Source organism: Micropterus dolomieu, linkage group LG20 (assembly GCF_021292245.1).
Source record: "Micropterus dolomieu isolate WLL.071019.BEF.003 ecotype Adirondacks linkage group LG20, ASM2129224v1, whole genome shotgun sequence".
Taxonomy (NCBI): domain Eukaryota; kingdom Metazoa; phylum Chordata; class Actinopteri; order Centrarchiformes; family Centrarchidae; genus Micropterus; species Micropterus dolomieu.
The window spans coordinates 28,736,655-28,758,101 of NC_060169.1; the positions used below are offsets into that span (position 1 = coordinate 28,736,655).

At 43.0% G+C, this 21,447-nt stretch overlaps 1 protein-coding gene across 2 annotated transcripts in view; it reads right to left on the bottom strand.

Annotated features, from left to right (window-relative positions):
- fto (FTO alpha-ketoglutarate dependent dioxygenase) overlaps positions 1-21,447 on the bottom strand; it is a 115,063-nt gene that overhangs the window by 54,983 nt on the left and 38,633 nt on the right. For both annotated transcript variants that reach the window (XR_006822196.1, XM_046032836.1), the window contains exon 8: positions 8,513-8,637. Coding sequence is in view for 1 of the 2 variants with exons in the window: in XM_046032836.1 (XP_045888792.1) it covers positions 8,513-8,637 (125 nt within the window). In the remaining variant the exon portion in view is untranslated. The remainder of the gene's footprint in view (positions 1-8,512; positions 8,638-21,447) is intronic.

Genomic DNA, 21,447 nt, shown 5'->3' on the forward strand with positions numbered 1-21,447 from the left:
AGCCCCCTGGCTCCCACAGTCATGTGACGGCTGAGCTCAATATCTTAAGGATAGACCTCGGGCTGTGTATTTAGCTATCAGGTCATGAGCAAGTGTGTGTGTGTACATGTGGCTCCATACATTTGTGTGTACTGTAGGTGTGTGTGCACAGCACAACACAAACACACATTCCCACTAACAAAACAGCATCTCAGTTCTCCTGATTCACCTATGTCTGCTGCAATACAATAGCTTTAACTATCCCTATTCTTTGCAGAAAGTTCCCATTTAGTACTCAAACAAGGCTTCAATATTGTGCCGCCTCAAAAACATCTGTTGGGGACTTGTGTGGCTACACTAATTACAAATATCTGCAGTAATCCGGCGCCGATAAGAGAGTCATTACTCCACCAGACATTTATCACTATGGGATTGATGACCCATTTCAGAGGCAGCCTTTGTACAGGGAAGTGAAATCGCTGATATCCCTTTTATCCTACATCGCTGCTGAAGCCATCCATTCGTCAGGAGGCAAGCTAGTTAGAATTGTAATTAACAGCTATGGACTTTGGCCCTAATAGAATTTTTGCAGGAAACTGCAGATTGACGTAGGAAGGGATGAGCGGACGAGGGGGGAGTTTTACTGTGTTTTCCTTTTCTTACTAATTGCCACTGGGGTGGCTGTCTGTTGAGAAGAGCTGCTCTGCGTTCTGTCAAGAAAGTGCCACAGCAGCACTCCACTCTCTCCAAATGCAGAATTTCTGTAAATTTGTATATATGTACACATTAAAAGATGTGCGTGCACAGGCACACTGCTTCAATGCAATAATCTGTCACAGACACAAACGCACATTCATAGGCCAAACATAAAATATGTATTTCCCTGCTCAAATACATAAGTTACGGGTTTCCTCTGACTCTTTTTCATTCTCAAACACACTTGCACACCCACCCACGCAGACACAAATACACAGAGTGGAGCAGCAGATGATCACAGTAGGTAAGGAGTAAAGGTCTGGCCACCTGCCGGCCACGTCCCGTCTATGTAGCAGTAATGAACAGAGACAGCTTGGGGACCGCCCTGAGAGCTTGTCCCCCCTCCAAGTCTCCCTGCTTCGGGGCAGAACTGGGGGCCCTGGGGTGACAGGGACGCCAGAGATGTTCCACACACTGACAGGCAGGTCTTACCTGGCCAACCCGCTGTACACATTGGCCCAGCGACACACACAGGAACACACACACGCACACAGGGACAAATGTGGAGATACACAAAGACTTGCATGCGTGAGAGCTGTGTATCCGTGCACACTGTAACTGTTCACATGTGTTCATGTATCTACGCATATGCACAAATTGAAGAACACACACACATGCACACAAACGCTGACCCGGTGTAATTCCTCTAGCACACGGCTGGTGACAGGAGCAGCTGCGGCCGCTACGGCAGACAGATGAAATTTTCATAACTATCTCCTCCAACTTCCATCCTCACCTTCAGGATAATTTATGACCTGCCTGCCAGCCTTGAAGAGACAATATGCTTGATATGAAATGAAGTGTTCCAGCAGTGTAGGTTATAATTAACAGAGGAGGGGAGAAAGGTGTGTGTGTGTGTGTGTATAGAGTGGAAGGTGTGTGTGTGTGTGTGTGTGTTTGTGTGTGTGTGTATAGAGTGGAAGGTGTGTGTGTATGTGTGTGTGTGTATAGAGTGGGAGGGGAGTGTGTGTGGGTGTGAGAGAGAGAGAGAGAAAAAGGGAATGGATGGAGCATGTGATGTGCAAGCATATAAAATGTGCATGCGTGCGTTTAAAAATGACATCCATTCCTTCAGTTAATTCTGTGTTATAGACGTTACATAGCAAGGACTTGAACTCAGCACAGGAATGTTCAACCTCCAAACAAGTAGCTGTAACAAACCAAACACAAAACACAATTTCTGATATGCAGATTTTCCTACACTTAATAACTGACATAATTCTCTGTCACGGTTCTACTTGTGCCTATTAGCTCGCTCACCACACTCAAGTGTTTGTTCCTGAATTGGTAAATTTACAACTTCATGTTTTAAGGAGAACTGTGACCCAACCAAGGACAAACAAGATTTAGATGAGATAAACAGTAATGAGAGTGTTTTTGGTGAGCACACCCTCCACCGGCCCATAATGCTATGTTCTTGCTGTTTGCTTCATATGGCTGCCACACATCCTCACCCAATCATGCTTTATCAGCTCTCTGGGATGTTTGGTTTGACCAGAAAGAATGTCCTGGTTTTCCTGCCTACCCGTAAAACAGGCCCAAACCCATACCCTCCCTCCCCTCTCTTTACCACATTGTCTTTTCCAAACACAAATCTTGTTTCCATATTAAAAAAGGCAGGATTTAATGTGCAACTGTCTCTGCAACAAGTGTGTTTAAATGTCTGTGGGACTTTTAATGACATTTTTAACTCTCTCTTTCTCCCTTTCTGTGCCACATTGCATTGCCAACCTCTTACTGTGAAACGCATAATTATGAAATCACCGTTTCAATTAAAACCTGCAAGCAATTTAATGCAGTTGTGACTCAGTGAAGGATAAGTGGATTGTGAATTTCACAAAGAAACAATGTGATACTGATTCATGCCAGTTGTGAGCCTTCCATTCCCACACCTAACCACAAAACGAGAGAAAGCATGTACCTCAACGGCTAATTACTGACTTGTTTCAGAACCAGGAAAGATAGCTCTAAGTGCATATTTACACGGGGAGAACTTGTTTGTACAGTAAGTAGAAGGTAAAGAAATAGCATCATCAGTCATCTTGTTCAAAGTACATTCCTGCAAGAACAAGACATTCTCTGAAGTACTTTCCAGCCTGGGAGCGAACTAGGATGGGAGGACGATTGCTACGGCAACAGCAGCTGTGAGGTTCTGCTGAGGTCAGGACATGTCACACATAACTGACTGATTGTTAAACAGGGGCGGGTGCACGAGAGAAGAATTCATAATTTACAATCAAACTCACAAAAAACACACACCTCACAAACACCCAGGCCACAGGCAATCTCGCTGCACGCATGTAACCAGTGTAGGGGACCACACAGACATGTTTTAGATAAAGACAGACAAATTAGACGACAGCGTCTCGGGCTAACCACTGCGCTTGCGCTAATTACAGGCTGGCCGGCGATGAAAGAGACAGATGAGATGTACTTATTTGTTTTCTCCTCCAGTGCCCTGAACTAGGTAAACACAACAATGCCGACGATGGTAAAAGTAGGTGGTGCAAAGAAAAAGGCACACAGACAACACAGGTCATATGAACATAACATGATTGTGGGATGAGGGTTCCACCCACCACACACAGGTGTTTACCTACCACTGCAGAAAGCAAACCCCTGAGGTAAAGAGAAACAATGGTGCAGCTAGAAAAACTGTTGGCTGGCAACTCTTGCCAAGATAAACAGACTGAGCTAGCCCTGGCTGTTCTGTTTGCAAAACAGGACCGCTGTTGTGGGGGTGATGTAGAGGCAATGTGGGCCTGCTGTCTGGGAGATCTGATTAACCTGTCACCTCGGGTTGCAACTTACATCACACAGGCCTGGTTGACAACATGCCCGGACCGACCTGCCGCCAAACAGGAACATTGGTTTATGATGCCAGCTCAAATGCAACAGCACTCGCTGATTAAACCTACTTATTAACAGCTTAATTTCACCTTCTCTTAAATGTACCTCACAAACCCTGTTTCTCAAACGCCTCCACGTAATGACACCTTGATAAAATTCTAAACCTTCAGAAACGCCACCCCAACAACACTGGTGCAATGACAGCTGAAGAGATGACATTTAGGTCTATGGGAACCTGTGCCCCGCAAACCCTTGAGTGTATAAAGAGAGTAGGTTGCCTATGGGATGAGAGCAATCCCCGCAGAATGGGCTACTAAGGCGTTAAAAAGAGGTCATTGGCCACATTAGACAAGGCAGTGGTCTTTCCCTCTTTATTGTGGACACGACACTGACAATCTTTCCAACTCCCATCTGGGACAGGGGACCTCCATTGTCTCCTAACTCCCTGCCCCACCCCAGTGCAGGAATAGGGGCGGGGTCTGTCAGGGACAACACAAAGGAAATGTCACCACTCCTGGAATGAAGTGCCAGCCAACGAAGGTCTCTCTCCTCATTTTTCTCTCTCTCTCTATGCGTCTCCACAGGGGTGCAACTGGTAGCTGACATCACTGGTGGGGTCATCCTCGGCTGGGCACAGCCACGGCCCTCTGGCCCTTGCTGGCCCCCAGTGACCCTTGGTTCTGATGACAGACTGGGCCTTTTGAGTAGCAGCACCCTGTCCAGGTGAGGACAAGAGAGGATGACAATGGCAGGAAGCATAAAGCCAAATGGAGGCTGGAGACAGGCCTACGGGGTCATGGGTCAAGATGGACAGCTGAGTGATGAGTGCAGCTGTGGACACGTGGACCTCCTTCTCTGTCCTTGCCATGTCAGCTGATGTTGCCTTTGTCTTGGGATAAAGACCTCACTAACTTTCAACAAGTTGGAGAAAAGTAATAAACATCTAACAGATGTAGTACGCCACAGACTCTGAGAGTACAGCTATTATAGTAATACCCAGCCCCATACGGTGTGGGTCAAATCCTTGCCTCCTTGTCCAGTGGGACTAGAATGGAATGAGATCATAAAATTTTTCTTTGTCTGAAATTAATTAAAACATTTTAAATTAAAATGGTCAGTTCCTAAAATAATCTACATTAAAAACAAATGTTAAAACTACTAATTACATGGAAATAACATGAACTAGATGCTCTCTCATGGATACATTACTTTAACTGTAGTAACACTTTCGTAAATAAAAACAAATCTGAAAATATGCTTTACAAGTTGTCATACTTACAAAGAAACAGAAAAGGCCCTTTAATATCAAGTACAATGTCTCAATCGGCTACAGATGAATAAGATGTATTTCCATCCCTTGCTGCCACTGCCGCATAATTGCCACATAATCCCTTGTCACTTGCTATGAACCCAAAATGCTGCAAATGCTGCATTTCAGTAACTTGTTTGCATCATCTTTCCTCCCCTCTCTAATCTAAAAGGAGCAGGTATGTGACACAAATTAAAAAAGGACTATTTTAAACATTTTAAGTAACCACCTATCGCGATTCACACATCCTGAGCTGTCCAACTGTTTCCGATGCCAAAGGTCAGTGGCTGCTCACTCTCCTACCGGCCCACACTGAGAGATGGGAGGACAGGGTTTGCCAAGTCATTCACAAACCCTGCTTTGGGTCATAAACACCTCCGCCTGCGTCCCCTCTTCTTTTCTCCTCCACAGAGGTGAGTTGGGTTTGCACTCTGTTAATCTTTCACTACAAGCCTGCTTGCTTTTACACTGGCCCGCTGGAGAACAGAGGAGGGGAATGAAAGAGGGGTAGTAAAGGACGAGAGTGGATAAAAGAGCAGGAAGAAAAAGCCATAGAGAGGGCCAGATGGGCACCTTCACAGTCCATTTATCAAACCCAATGTGGCCCTCCCCTCCCCTCCCCGCTGCTCTCATGTCCTAAACCCCCATGTAATTCTGTAATGATTTTCATTATCATATAATGACCTTACAAAGCCTACAGCAGTTTGCATGGTCAGTACAAAACTCGCAGCTGTTCCCTTCAGTGTTTGCTTGCTGGCTGTGACAAAGCTTTTTTTGTTTTGTTTAGTTTTTTCTGTTCAGAGAATTGACCTCTAGGCTCTGGAAGGTCAGCATGAGGTCATCTCATCCAGGAGGTTCAAAGGTAGCGATACTGTAATCATACAGATTGAAGATGACTTCACACCAAGTAACTACTGAAGATATTGCACTTTTGATTAACAGTGTTTGTCAAACAACGAATCCTCCTTTATCTATGCATTTGCATAGAACCTAATAATTCTGGGACCAAGTGTTTTGAATCTTTAGTTCTGGTACCACTTCCTATCCTAATGGGTCTGTTCCCTGGAGGTTGTGCCTTGCTCCTCAATTTGCCCTTCCTGTGTGGCATCACAGCTGCTCTGCTACGGTACAGTCACCCACCCACATAATAATACATCTATTTCCAGGGCACTCACAGGGCATTTACCAAAGGGACATGGAGGGCAACATCTATCAAAGAATTCACCATGTGCATCTGGAAAACCCAGTTACCAGAAAAGCTCATAAGAATAAAAAAGCTCTCATAACTTCGTTGGCTCAGAGTGAATAAATGGACTACTTCTGCTAGCAGGGTGAGCTGAGGCATCACTCACTCTGAGTGCCTATAAGTCACTTGCGAAGAACCACTGGTCACCAGGTCCAATTTCTCTTTCTTTCTTGCTAGAGCTAAAAATGCCCTGGAGGCAGAAAATGGCAGCTAGCAGGCCCGCGTTCCAGCGAGTGCTGCTTTAACTGGTGTTTAAGAAACAAAAGTCAGCGAGAAACTTAATCAATCAGTGCTGGTTGTTTATGTTTATGTGCCTCTAGCAAGAGTCATCAATCATGTTTTTTTTCTTTTTTTCCCATCCTTTTGCAAGCATAATGTGGTGAATGGAAACCATGGAAACAAAAGGCAGTATTATGATAAAAGCCTGCCTGTTGCATATTGTGTGGAAACCTAATTAGCACGATATAAAAAAAGCAGCAAAATGAATCAGCAAATTAATTTCCAAAGTCCCATTTTGGTGAGTGCTTTTATGAAAATAAATGAAGGTTTGAATACATCTGACTGGAGTGAACTAAATTCCCTCACTGTGTGTCTGATTCTGTAATATACTGTATCTGAAATTCAAAACAATGACTATCTCTTAGAAGTATGCATAAAGAAATACAAACTTTTTCTTTCTTCATTAACAACTGGAGTGGCAAACCTTAAACCTCATCAGCCGTGAATTTCTAATCAGTGCCAGCACGTCCCCATTAAAATTGCACATGGCCATGTGTTTAGTTTTGTGTAAATGAGATCTGTTGACAGCCACTTGACAGGATGACCCCTGGGGGTTGTGGGGGTTAGGGTTAGACATTTAATGTGTGCAAGGGAGAGAGGAGGTATCAGGAGCAGTTGGAGTTCAAACATATTGTGTGGGATGCTTGCCCTCCTCCAAAACTAATCTAATCAGTCTTTCACTGCTGATAGAGTAAACGTCTGTCTGCCCCGCCGACAAGGACTGAGCATTTCCTGTCCTGGTCTTCGATACTGGTTGTCAGGATCTTAGGGTGGGCTGAGCCAAGTCTAGGGTTAGACATGGTAAGAAGGTGGTAACATCGCATTGTGGGTGGTGGGGGTGCTGGGATGGTGGAGGACAGTGCTGATGTTAGGTTGGGGGTGGGTGTGGTGAGATGGTTTCTAGCTTTCAGCACCTGTAGCTGGAATGCACTACAAGAGCAAGGCCTACATCAGAGTTGTGAGGCGGTGGGCGTTGACACAGCAAAGCAAAGGTGTGTGGAAACAGCCTGTTTACAAGGCTCAACTGGATGGGGCATAGCTAAGGGTCAACTAGGGGCGACAACTCAAAGCAGAGGGACGCCATGGAAAGGTGAGGGCTACAAAACTGCGGGAAGTTAACATATATCTTTTAAAAGAAAAGATGTTGCTTTCAGGAATTTCTAGTCTATGGATTCTGCCCCTGGCACTTTTGTTTTCTCTAAGCTCTGGATCATGTCCGGTCCAAAGTGTGTGTATTTGTGTGTGTCGGTGTGTGTGTGACACTGAGGTCAAATATGTTAATACAGACAATAAGCAGTGAAACATGTGAATGCAGATCTAGTGCATACATGCATGCCAGTGTTTGTGTGTGTCCTTGCTAGTGCCGAGGGGGAGAGTGACAGAGAGAACAGCTAAAATAACAGTGTTTTGTGTGTGTGTGTGTGTGTGTGTGTGTGTGTGTGAGGCCCTTCTTTATCTGAATGGATGGCCAGTGTTCTAATCCATGAGCTCTTTGCTCTTATCTGGAAGGAAGGAAGTAACTGGGCTTATCCAAGACACACGTGTCGTTGTGATAGCTGTGATAGCTGCCAGGCCCAAGGACAGCAAACAAACACCAAATGCACCACTGCATATCAGTGGAATTCACATCAGCTCTTTAGAAGGTACCTTAAACAAGGAACTAAGGTTCACGATTCATGATTATAAAGTGAGGCCAATTGGTGTTACTTGCTATCATTCAACATATTAACAGCTCTGATCCGTCCAACAAATTAGTTATCACAGCTGGATAAAAGTTCTCCTTGTGAGTTGTAAGGATAATACAAGCAACATGTTTTGGTTGGGTCCCATTATCCTTCATGGGGGTTCACTAAATATTTGCTGCTGTTTATTGGTTATGATGCTCATATAACTACACAGAGTTTTCTGAGCAGCCCACAGCAAAATGTATGAATACATGTTGTCTGTGTGTAAAAACATGACTATTTTGAATAAGCAGAATAGCTGAGTGATGGCGGTTCCCATTCCATTACTTTACCTGTTCCACACCTATGTCAGCAATTTATTTTTCGAGGACCAACGAAGGGAACAAAGTTGGTGGTACACTGTGTTACCTGTCTCTCCATGTCTGTCTTTGCTGGTGTCTGTCTGTCAAGGCAGACAGCAGGGTTTCAGCCATCTCCCTCCTTCCCTCCTGTGCTTGGCCCTCCTCCTCCACCGTAGCCAGGAAGAGCATGGTCTGAAAAAGAGAGCCAGAAGTAGAACAAATGATGCATCAAGTAGAACTAAATGAAAACTACAGTATGACCTGGACCACCGGAAAAACACACTATTGTAAAAAACTCACACGATCCTTATCTACGGAAACTTTCATTTGCAATACAGGAGAAAACTGTCTTATTAAAACAATAGCAAAAATGATATTGGCCGGTTTACCACCCACTGCATACTTGAGTAAGACATATCAAAACTATTTGGCCTTATTAAATCTTCCCATATTAAAGTGCATATAATTGAGTGAAAAGACTACCTGAAGCAATTCCCTCCATCCTTGAGCTTCTATCCCCAGTTTAGAAATTACACAGCTCTGAGCCAAGACTCCATTATAACATCCCTGGGACGGCGACATACAGTAAGTCTAGTATAAAGTCAGTTTCACATCAGAGGATGGGCAAATTACACCCAATATTAGAGTGTGAGTCAATTAATCACGTCCTGCACAGCACAGTGTAATGTGTGAGTATCCTCCTGTTGAACATGAATTACAGGCCAGCTTAAAGTGTGACGTGGCACATCAGTGCTAATCTGAGACATCCTGGCAAACCTTCGCCTCCAAGTCCTCCGCAGCCTCTAAGCTGGTTGAGAGGGAGTCAAATGAAAAAGGATCTGGCAGCCCAAATTAAATGCAGTGCTGTCAGCCACACTCAAATCCCTCTTTCTCCCTCTGCTTTTCTACCCTTCACAGTCTCTCTCCCTCTCTGAATATCCTTAAAAGCCCCCCCGCACCCCCTTTCTCCCAGCCTCTGAGAAGTGATGGATCTGTAACTCTGACTGACTCTGACGCCTTGTTAAGAACAGTCTCTTCCTGTCACATCCACCAGTAAAGCGCGTTCATTTCTTCCCATTAACAGTCACTCGCCTCCCCAGTCATCCAACCCCCTTTTCAAAAAACCCACAATGTAAGAGAACATTCATTTCTTCCCCTCTCCCTCTTTTTAATCCCTTTCTGACAATCCACCTGTCTGTCTTACTTCATGTGAAGATAGGTTTGATTGTCTGTGTGTGCGTACTTCCAAAGGAGAGGAGTGTGATTTGCAGACAGAGTAATATGCTTACTTCCTCCATACCACATAGGACAGGTGTCAAAACATGTGGCAGCGTGTGACTGATTACACTTGACTTGGAGGAGACACCAAAGATTACGGTGACCAGGAGGGAGCAGGGCTGGCTGTACTCCCTATGGAAACTGTACCTTTCGGTTTGGATCAAACCCCATCCTTCTGGGATGAGTGTCAGGATAAGAAAGTGCCAGAAAGTGCATTCAAACTGTATCAGCATCTTAGCTACTTGACATCATATTGCCACGCTGGCCGTGTAGCACAGTTTCAGTGTTTCAAATACAGCAAGTGATTCGTAGTTGATCTGAAACCTGCTCCAACATGCTTCTGAGCTTGCTTCAGCTCTTCCCAAAGCAGACTAGGGAACAGAATGAGTAGCAAGGAAGTATATACAGTGCAATCCAATGAGCTTATTCTCACTGTACAGCCAATCAAAACTACAATTCACTAACTGCTAAACTGAAGTCCACATGTTTATATATCACCATGTTGTATGTTACAGTCTATAAATTAATGGCCAAACAAGGTGTATGTCTGAGACTGTGTGTACATTTGTGTGTGTGTATGAAAAAAGCTGTTTGTCCTGTGCTAATTATTGTGAGTATAGGTGTGCCTCTAGTAATGTGAATGTGTGTTACCAAGCCTCCTACCCATGAAAATGTGTGTATGTGTGTTTGCATGCCAGAGTTTGTGTGCATATGATCTGGTGTTTAGAAGACCGCGTGCTGAGAGAGGCCTTCAGGTTAAGCCACAGGCCGATCCTCAAGCCATTTAGACATCCCACTGGTTGTTTACTGGTCGAGTCCAGCATCGGTCAGCCACGGCAATACCACAGCCCTTTATCTCGGGGCCTGTGTTAGCACTAATCAGCCCCCTCTTTCCTTCTATTTACCCCTTGATGACAGTAGCTATCCTCAGCCTCCACCTCTGTCAGCCTGATGCTGACCACAGATGTCCCCCTGACCCAGGCCATATCCCGAGGTGAACAAGAGGACAAGGAGGACCTGGGTACCTCTACCTGGTCCTCAGACCCCAAACTCAACCATGTCTATTTTACTACAGATAGGCATAAACATTTCAAGCCCTGTGCAGAAGCAGGTCAACAAACACGCAGCCAAGCTGAGGTGATATTTTGGTTGGTGGAGAGCTGGAGTGATGATAGCGTTCCAAGCGAAGGGTGGCCCGAGGGCAGCCTGGGGTGGCTCACTAACACCTCGAGCCAGGACTGTATCTTAACACCAACAAGCATCTGTCTATTCCATCACATAACAACATGTCACTCACTCAACACAGAATAATGGAACGGGGAGATGTTTTGTTGCTATGCACAGTGCAATATGATGCACATCCCTTAAAACTTCACAGAATAGCTGTCACAGGCCACATAATAGCTAGGAAGCAAGCGCTGAAAGGGAGGAAGGTTTAAAAAAAGATGCATGCACAACTGAAGGTTTACACTCCATAAAACAGAGCTACTAGCTGACCACCAGAGTGTCTGAGAAACTGTTAACACCCCATGAAATGCCTTAGCTGACTTTAGACCAGGTCTTTCAGGGGACCCAGAGCACTCTTAAGCTTACTGGCACTCTCTTAAATAGGAAACTTTTATGTCTGCAGGCCACAAAAAAAAAGAAAATCCTTAAATTTACCTCCCTTTTTAACAATTTTCACAGACATGGGTGATTTCGAGACCAGAATAGACCATCCAAATGATGGGTGGTTACCAAAAAAGGTAGGTAGTTAACAATCTCCCCAGTAACATCAAAATTCCCTGGGTTTTGCCTGGTGGCTGGTGTTAATTTGCCACCATGGTGAAACCCATCTTAAGTGAACCTCTGTCTATCAGACTGGCAGTCTCCACACCTAACAGGCCCAGCAACAGGCAAGTAGACTCGCCTGTCTGTGTGCCAAAATGCCTATGTGCCCATATAGAGGCAGTCATGGCCCTAACTATAGTTAATATAGTAATCTATCCCCCTATTTTCTTTTCTGTTGAGCAAACACTGGGGGCTTTAACCCATAGTGACGACATGCAAGCACTTAAACTCTCCATGAAATCGGTCATATATTAAAAATTACATTTCCTGCATTAAGGTGCCAATCTAATCAAGACTGACTTACCCTCCAAAGATTAAGCCGTGTTTTGAGAAAAATCTATCTTTCAATTGCAGAAGGGATAACTGTCTGGCCATGGACCAATTATGAGAACCTACACAGTATCTGGAACTTACCCAAATGTACTTCACTCTGTAGTAGAGGTGTTGTTTGTTTAGGTTAACTTTCCATTAGGTCATTTTATTCCTAATCTCTTTCATTGCAAAGGTATTTTCTGTGTAGCATTCCGAGATTCAATACCTCGTGTGATGAAAAGAAGGAAATGTTTTATAATCTGTTTTCTTAATGCTGGTAATTACCAGATAGAGTCTAAACTCTTTAAAATCAGTGGGGCTTAAACCTGGTCAACAGGAAGATGACTCAGAGCTCTGTTGGTTTCAATTATAGCAATCCACTAAAAGACATATTTACACCTGAGAATAACACCCAACCAGTTGATTTTGGGCAACACTCGGGACAGAGAACCACATTTCCAAACCACAGCAAAGACATGAGATTCGTAAAATGAATGATGTATAACCTTTTGTCAGTTCTACCTTTTATTGTAATTTCTCCCTAACTTGACTTCCCCTTGCTCACCAACATGGCTAGCAAGGTATCTCAAGCTTTAAGGTCTAACCCCGTTCTCCAAATATTCAGACAATCCACTGAATTCTGCCACAGGTTAAGCTCAACTGCTCTGACATATGATTTCATAGGCCTTGGGAGTGGGAGTTTGGCGGACTGCCCGCTGCCTACATCTCCCTTTCCCCTCTAATACAAGAAACCAATATCACTTTGACCGCTGGTGGAAAAAGGCATCAGGCACCTTGCTCGGGGTAATGGATAGCTTCTGCTCACTGATATAAACAACTTGGGAGCTGTGATCCTGCCAGGGCCAGTTCCAGTCTGGACAAGGGATCTGTGTGTGTTTGCTGCATGCCACCACCAAGTTACATTGCTCTTGGGGGGGACTCTCCACCGGTGGAAAAATTATATTAGCCCAGGAAGAAATAAGCCCAGAACACATTCACTTTTCTGTGACATCACACTAGAAGTCATAAAAAGTGTGTGTGTGTGTGTGTGTGTGTGTGTGTGTGTGTGTGTGTGTGTGTGTGTGTGTGTGTGTGTGTGTGTGTGTGTTTTCTTTTTCTTGCCGTTTGCCTGCTGTCACATGATTACAGGTGGTTCAAAATTGAGACCTAGATTATAGAATTTCTGGAAACATAATATCATAACATCAAAGTCTTTTATTCAATGTCTGTCTACATTTTTAAATGATGATAAAACAAGATACTTAAATATATAAATTTGTATTGAAATCACTAATTTCTACCGTGTACGTGGGGGTGAGTGTGTTAATGTGTTCTCGCAGTCTCCGTGGTGATAGAAACCAAGACCTTTCGGCTAGATTGACCTTTGCAGGGTCACAGGCACCATCAATTATGTCAGCCAGTAAAATGGGCTTTGCTACACACAGCAGATTATATGGAGTGTAAAACATTAGAAAAATGTGTCTGAAACATCAGAGCAACATGTTTGAAGTGACAATGGGTTGGGGAGGTGGGGGGTGGACACTCCCAAAAAGGGAAGACCCCTGACAAGTGATTTTGTTTGAAGGCATTGTAGGACACTCAAGTGGGCAGACAGGCTTTCTATGGTCCGAACGGCAGTCCATCTTCTTGGTAGAAAAGAAGCGGGATGGAAGGACATATGCTTTCCACCGGGTCAAATGAAGCAGAACTCACAGGCTTTTGTGGTGCTCCCTTTTGGTTATCGAGAAGAAAAGGCAAATCTGTTGTTGGGTCGTAGTCTACTGGGCCCACAAATATCACATAAAAAATTCACCGGCCTGTTTCTTGTGAGGCCTTTTGTCTCTGTCTCATGATAAGGAGTGCGGATCCAGTTGACCTTAATGGCTAAACCACATAGTTCTTGGTCTGAATGAGCTCTCCAGCAGGCTGGGACAGGGGACACACAAACCCACACACACACTTGTGCAAAGTCCTCACTGGTCTGGCAAGAACGCATCATCCATCCATCACAAGAAAGCTTTGAGAGGCGCTTTGACTAATTCAGGACAATGAAGACAGAGCTAGACAGAGATGTTTGTGATGAGCGTGACACTCAAGCACCTTCTGCTCTGTTAAAACCCCCTTACTCTCTTTCAGTATATGAAAGCAGAGTCCAGATTCTAGCTAGATAGCAGATTGTGATCAGCACCTCACTCTCCTGCCAGTAAAAAGCTTTTTGCTGAGTGGGGCCAAAGCCAGCCTTTCTAAGACCCTAAGTTACAGTGTAATACACACTGCACCATACTTCGGGTCTTCAAATGCTAAACCAATAAAAAGGGTTTCCATCCATCTAGACACGCTTGCAGACAGGAATTTTGTTTTAGAGGGGGAATATGCCTGCAGGGGCTGAAATGTGCTGCTTACTAAGTTTTGATTGACTACAAGAAGTCTGAAGTGCAGTGATTCCTCAATTTTTGCATCTGGCTGGAAACCGTGGAGCTTCTGTAGCGAAACAAAACAGGCCCTCTTATATGTCTAGTCTGACAACAAATGTGAATTTCTTTTAGAGGTACGGTGAAAAAGAATGACTATGTGGATTAGGATCTCCAAAATAGCAGGTTCGCTACCATAAAAACACTGTTTACTTTATTAAAAGCCATAAGGTCTGTGTAGTAGAGGCCATAGCCAAACCCTGGTTTCATGGATAAACCTGGGAGTTGAATGGGAGGACAAAATATTTAAGATGAGCCAACATCCTCAACAACTTTGTTTGTTTTTTGTGATATTATTTCAATTATGGCAGCTCAAGTTTTTGTTTAATTTAAAACTAAGTCAGGTTTAGGGTAGTCAGTATATTTTCTGTCTTTTCTGTTGTCATTGTACCTCAAATTCTAGTATTGATCATTTAAAGCACTGTGCATTATGTGACAAAAAACCAAAGTGTTTAATCTGGTGCTTCCCTATAGCCCTGTTGTGATTAGACTGGCAGCCTTGTTGCCTTAAACAGTTTTCTCCGCACTACGCTGCTATACAGTCACTGACGATGGAACACACCATGAAGCAGTGACATATAACTGGATTATGGACTCACATACTGACTATAAAATGCTGTCTACTTCAATCTGGCAAAAAAGACACAGACGCTATCACAATTATTATTTATCATTATCTAATTAATTAAAGGGAATTAAAAGTGAATACAGCACACTTTCAATTGAGTTACACCATGTACCTAATTATTGCAATGAATCAAAAATCTAGATTGCCTTGTATCATCAAAAAGCAGTCAAGTTCAAACTCATTTTTGTGACATTTACGTTTGCTGATCGTTTGTATTCTTGGTTTAATCTTTCTACAAAATAGCCCCTAATTGTAAAGCTGTTCAGCTGCCAACTCTTGCTGAAAGTGTTGAAACTTTTGATCAGCATTTGAACAAAGCCCCTGGGAACATTTCAGTCAATCTGTACTTTCAAATTCATTACCATACTGCAACTTTTTAACATGTGATGCTGATATGGTGCTACTAATGGCTTTCTGGTGGTTATCTCTACTGGTTATCATTAATAGAAATATGATTATCTTATTCTGATATCTGATTATTCCCTACATTTCCACAGTATACTTTGTCCCCCACAATTGTGTTTTATGTGTATGTGTGTGTGTGGTTGCTCCTCACCAAGTGAGGCTGATGAGAGCGGCTAAAGGGTGTTTATGAGACTGTTAGCCAGGAGAGGATGCCGCCCCACAGCTCTCGCCCAAATAAAAGAGCCATTTATTACATCCAACATGACCCTCTCATTACACACAAATAGGAATTAATGAGCGCTATATCAGGCACTCCCAGCGGAGCGAGGCGGGGCCCGCTAAAGGACTAGCGTTAATTACACTGTCCTACATCTCACCCATTTAACACCACCCATCAGATCGCTCTATCTGCATGGGAAGGATATAAGGGTGGAAGCCAGTCACTACCTGGAAAAATGGCCGCTGTCTGCTTCACCAGTGTGAAACAGCCCAAAACTTTGCTTAGATATATTTGAGTGATCAGACAGGTTTTAAACAAGTCCAGTGAAAACAAATACAAAAATTAATATGTATTATTATATAACAGTCAGTTGTAAAAGTAAGGTAGATCTTGCACAGCAACTTCTTGGTTCATCTTTGAGTTACAATAATTACAGCAGTTATGCATGCAGTGAGTAATGCAATGGAGGTTTATAACGGACACTTTAGGTGTGTTCACCTCTGGTTTTAAAACATCCTGGAGTTAAATACTTCGGGATTTGGGGGAACAACACTGTTTCTTGCCTAAACTCCCATGCAAAGGTGTGGCTACTAGTGTTGGGATGTCAACAATGAAAAATTGTAAAAACATAATAGGATTGATGGTTAAAACTACAAAAGCAGGTTGTAAAAGATGGGATTTTTCTTTCAGGCTTCACATGGGAGAGAATCTGCTTTACCAGAAAACACACATCTTAAGTTTGATCTCTGTTGGGTTATCCTCTTCATACTGTACATGCCTTGTTTTGAAAGGTGCACGGGCAAAAAATAAAAATAAAAACAAGGCATGGAACTTCCCAGAATGCTCCCAGGACTTGTACTTCTTCCTGACTGTACTCACATCCCCTTGTTTACAGCATCAGCTTTTCATTTCTTTCTGGTTTACTTTCTCTCGCACACTCTGATTCCAACTTAAATCTTTACTGTTATCTCAATTCCCTTCACCTCTGAAAAAGCAACCCCCCCATATTTAGCCCCCTTTTCCACCTATCTAAACCCCCCCATGAAACCACAAAAAAATTATACAATTATCATCAACAATCTTTTATTTTATTTTTTAATTCCTTCTTTTCTTTGCATATCTTCAAGCGAATAAGAGAATTTAACACTGTCTTCCCATCAGGATCACCCAACTGTTTTCGAAACTAGGCTTTAAAACAACATGATAGCTGCGCCAGTCATTTGGAAGAATTAGCGAGGCACCGAGGTATTAAGTGGTTAGTACTTTGCTGTGCTAGTTGCAACATTCGAACAAAAAGCTGATTATGGCTTCTTCAGAGATGAAAAGATTAATTTGGTGATATTTGACTTTGAGGCTTATTTTTTGTCCAGTATATTACTCTGAGGTTTTTGATCATACCTGTGCGTAATAATGCCAGAAAAATGGTTATTTTTTTTCTCTCAGATCGACCCTTATGTTTAATTTTAAAGAATTCTAATTAAGATTTGGAGTGGGATTTTAGCGGTGGGCTGTTTTCATGTACATTAATCGGTTATAATTTATTGTTTCACTATGTGTGGGAGACATGAAGCCTTCTGATACTGAGTGACTGTGATTAGGGGCTGTACAAATAAATGTGAAATTAATTTGAGTTGGCATACGGATAAACAATAATAAGGATATCAACCACAAGACCTGATGAGGATCCAGATTCAGATTCAAGTGATTTTAATAAACGTGTGTGCACAGATTTCAGAGTATGAGGGCTCTATTTTTGTTCCCCCCGGCTCATAGAAGCTCAGCACCACATCTCAATGTGTGTATTGCTATTTCTGAAAATGAGAAATATTACTAGTGATAGACAAGCTCTGGCCATGTATTTAATATGCAATACGAACTTCATACATAAATTGAACAAGATTTCAAGTTATTTTATTTGCTTTTAGTGACAAATCAATGTGTTTTCTTGTGTCTGTGGTAATTTATTTTACTCCATCCCTTTGACACGACTGCCTGTGAGTATAAACAATTACACCTGGATCAAAGTACTGGAATAATTATATATCAAGCGCTGGTTATGGGTGATGTCTCTAGTCAGCTATAAGAGGGGCAGGTTTTGCTATGAGATGCTATGAAATCTCTCTTTCATCTTTTTATACTTTCTCCCCCACATTGGCACTTTTCAACACACACACAAACACTCCTTCCTTGCATCTCTCTCTCTGTTGGTATGACACAGGAAAAAGCTGGGCCCTGCAGCCAACCCCGCCGTCCGCACTGAATGCGATTAAGATGAGCAGTGATTAATCTGGGCTGCCCCATAATTCCTCTTTACCACTTTAATGGATGTTATCTCCCCTCCTCTGAAGGCTTATCTTGCTGATCGAGGCCAAGGATGAGGAGAGGGAGAGGAAGAGAAGGAGGTGGCTATGGGTGGGTGGGAGTTGGGGTGCAGAAATCAAACCAAATCCAGACAGAGGTAAGTAAATGAATAAGTAAGTAAATAAGTAAGTAAATAAATAAATGTAGGGATTGAGGAAGCTGCTAAGCGGATAAGGCAGATCAGTCTCTGTAAAGTGCTCATTTGTTTTCTAAGAAGACGAGACAAGCCGCCTTCAAAGCCTGCTGATACAGTAAAAACACTGTCAGCATCACAGTTCACAGACAAACAAAATAAATTATCCAAACCACTGTCAATAAAATTCCCCACCCCCTCATTGTAAAGGAGAGGTCTACTCCATACTGTAGCTGACAGTCATGGGTACAAAGATAAAAAAGTAGGGGGTTTTCGATGAGCTCATTTTCTGTCATAAATGGCAACAACGTAAAACAACGGCATTGTTTCACTTGCAGTTTGCACAATGTGACAGAAGGTCAATGATGAAGTTCCTCTGATACATTCCAAATTTAGTCATCCACAGCCCCGAAACAAGTACGCTCAGGTCTGAGTCTATGGTAGGAATGAAAGTGTAATAACTCTCAACAGCTCCTCAGCTTTCGGTACACGTCTACACCCTGTTATTGAGAAATAATTACACACATACATGAGGAATTGTTTTAATCATTTTAAATGATAAAGTGCTCCACAAGGAGTTGTTCTAAAGAAGGAAAGATGAGCTGGTGTTAGGTTTTGTTCACTAACAGACAGTAATACATAGTAAAACACTATGAGCTCTGACAACAAGAGCAATTATGATTGGCAGCCATGTGTGCGCATGTCTCTGTGTGCACATTTGAATAGGCCAACTTTATTCTTCTATGTAATATTCAAATAAACTGAATGTTGCAGTAATGCAACATAGCTTCAAAGTAAATCCATGAAAGAGACCGAAAAAAAACATTCAACTGCAATTCTCTCCATTTCAAACTGTTACTCGCATGTGTTAACTGAAAACAGTGCTACTATAAGAGCCTTCACCACAAAGTGTCTTTTATACTTTCCTAAATGGACACCACTGTACATGCAAGTAAGGATATGTCTGTCCCAGTGTTTCTGTCCAGCCATGTCTGTGTCCATGTATATAAATACATATGTGAGAAGCCAGCTGAGAAGTGACAGGGTAAAATCTGTTCGTATTTTTTTCCCCCCTGCTTCGGCTTACAGCGATGTTGCAGTGAGATTCTGTCATAGACAAACCTCTGTGGGATTCCATTCACTGCTAGTGTACATCTTTAGGTACAAAGCAGCGGGCTGCATTGGCTCCAGGTAACATAAACGCTCCCTTCAAGCCACCGCGTATCTGCCCATGAAAATTCTCTAAAGGGGTTTAAGCATTTACGCAGAACACTATCAGGCACTGCCGAAAATTCAGCTTACCCTGTTGAATAGGGACTTCAAAGAGAATTGCAAATACCTTTGCACCGCTACATTTTCTCCCTTCTCTCTGTCTCGCTCTCTCTCTCTCTTTCTCTTCCTGCTTCTTTTCATTTTATATTTCCAAACACAAGCTGCTGCGTGATGTAAAATGTATTATAAGCCATATATTTCCTCTTTAAATGAATAATAACAATAATCTTTGAGTAATTTCTTTTTTATACAGCTCCGTCTAAATAGGGCAAAGCAAGCAAGCTAATATAGAGCCACGGGTAAACAAGGCCGTGCAATAATGAACGTGTGGATTAGACCTCTAGTCTATGTTGTGCGATAAGGAAAAACAGCTGCTACAATCCAGGTAACAGCACGTATTGACTGTCAATGAAGGATAAACTACTGTGCAGTTGCACATTCACACTGTGGACACACTGCACACACACATAAAAGCACATGGACACAAACATATACAAACAAACCCACATGCATACACACAAACACACACACACATATTGTATATATGCGTAAGAACCTCAAAGAACTGGAATATACTAAATGTATAAGCCTATTTCCACAGTATAGAGCTTAAAATGCAAAACAATATGATGCATAAACACAGTGTGATTTAATGTAAGAGATAATAAATGGCTTCATAATGAGCAATATAAATGGTCTTTAAACAGTTTACAGCTTAGTTCACACTTATAATTAATCTGGGTTCCATGTGTGCATATAAAGTGGGTATAAAACTCTGCCTGACTGTGCAAGTAAAACGGCGAACGAAAGAGAAAAATTACTGGTAAACATCTGCAACATGATTCAGCTGTGGCCTCTAGCTTTCGAAATATGCTGCATTTCCCCCCTCATCTGGTCCAGCACGGCAGGCTCTCCAAATAATACATTACAAAAAATTGCTCCCTGAAATTATTTACGGTGAAACGCACAACAGAAACCATAACATTTATTATGTTTTACAAAGCCATCAAATAAGTGGAGAAGGGATTAATTGCCCCGGACCGACCTTAAAATAATTATTGTGAGCGGTGCAACTCTAAACTCCAATGAAATTGATACACTTTGATAATTAGATTCTTGGCACTGACCCGCTGAAGTCAATAAAGGTTATTAAGGCCAATTGCTGTCTAAACGCATTACGGGCTGGGTAAACTGTCCGTCGGAGGCCCCTGCTACTCCAGCGCCAATATGATAATCCATTCTCCGTCCTGGGGGTTTCTTCCCCAGCGCCTGTGTCTCCACTCTGCCATACAAAACCAGATTGGATTCGCTTAACCTTTCCAGGACTTTGATCAAATGAGCTCACACAGCAATAACATTTACATTGACCCCCCGCGCCTCCTCCCCAACACACACACACAACCCCTCTCTTTTTTTTACCTCCTCCCCCTCTCTGTGCCTGTCTCTACAGACTCTCCCTACAGCTCACTACCCTCCATCCCTCCGTCCCCGACCACTCCTCAGCACCCACCCTCCACATGCTAGGTCAATAACCTAATCAGCTATCGATGGCGACCGGGCCAGGCTGCGTATGATTGCAGTGCAACCTTTCTGAGCAGGCCAGATTGTTTCCGAAGAAAGTTATTAAAGGGGGGGGGGGTTGTGAAATGGTCATTAAGCGCATCCCTGCACATACACATGTGCGTGCACGCAAAAGTCAGGCTCTATTGCAAATCAGAGGAGGGAACTTTTCAACGAGAGGAAAAGTGTGTACACTGCGTATATGTGTGTGACCAAACCATTGGGAAAACAGGGAGTGACAGGCTGGGTGAATGGAGTAGAAGAAGACATGGCCCCGATAGCACTTCCTGTTTTGTACATCTTGAAGTATACAAATGTATTCAACTCAATGGATCCCATTTATTATGAAAGTAGATTAATTTCCTTGATATGTGTTGAAAAGATTTCCATCTACAAGGCTCGTTCTGCTGTCAAATAAGGGAGAAAGTGTGAGAAAGAGACAGAGATAGGGCGAGATAGAGGGAACGAGAGAGGGAGAGAACAAGAGAAAGAACGAACATGGTGTGTGTGTGTGGGGGGGGGGGGGGGGTGT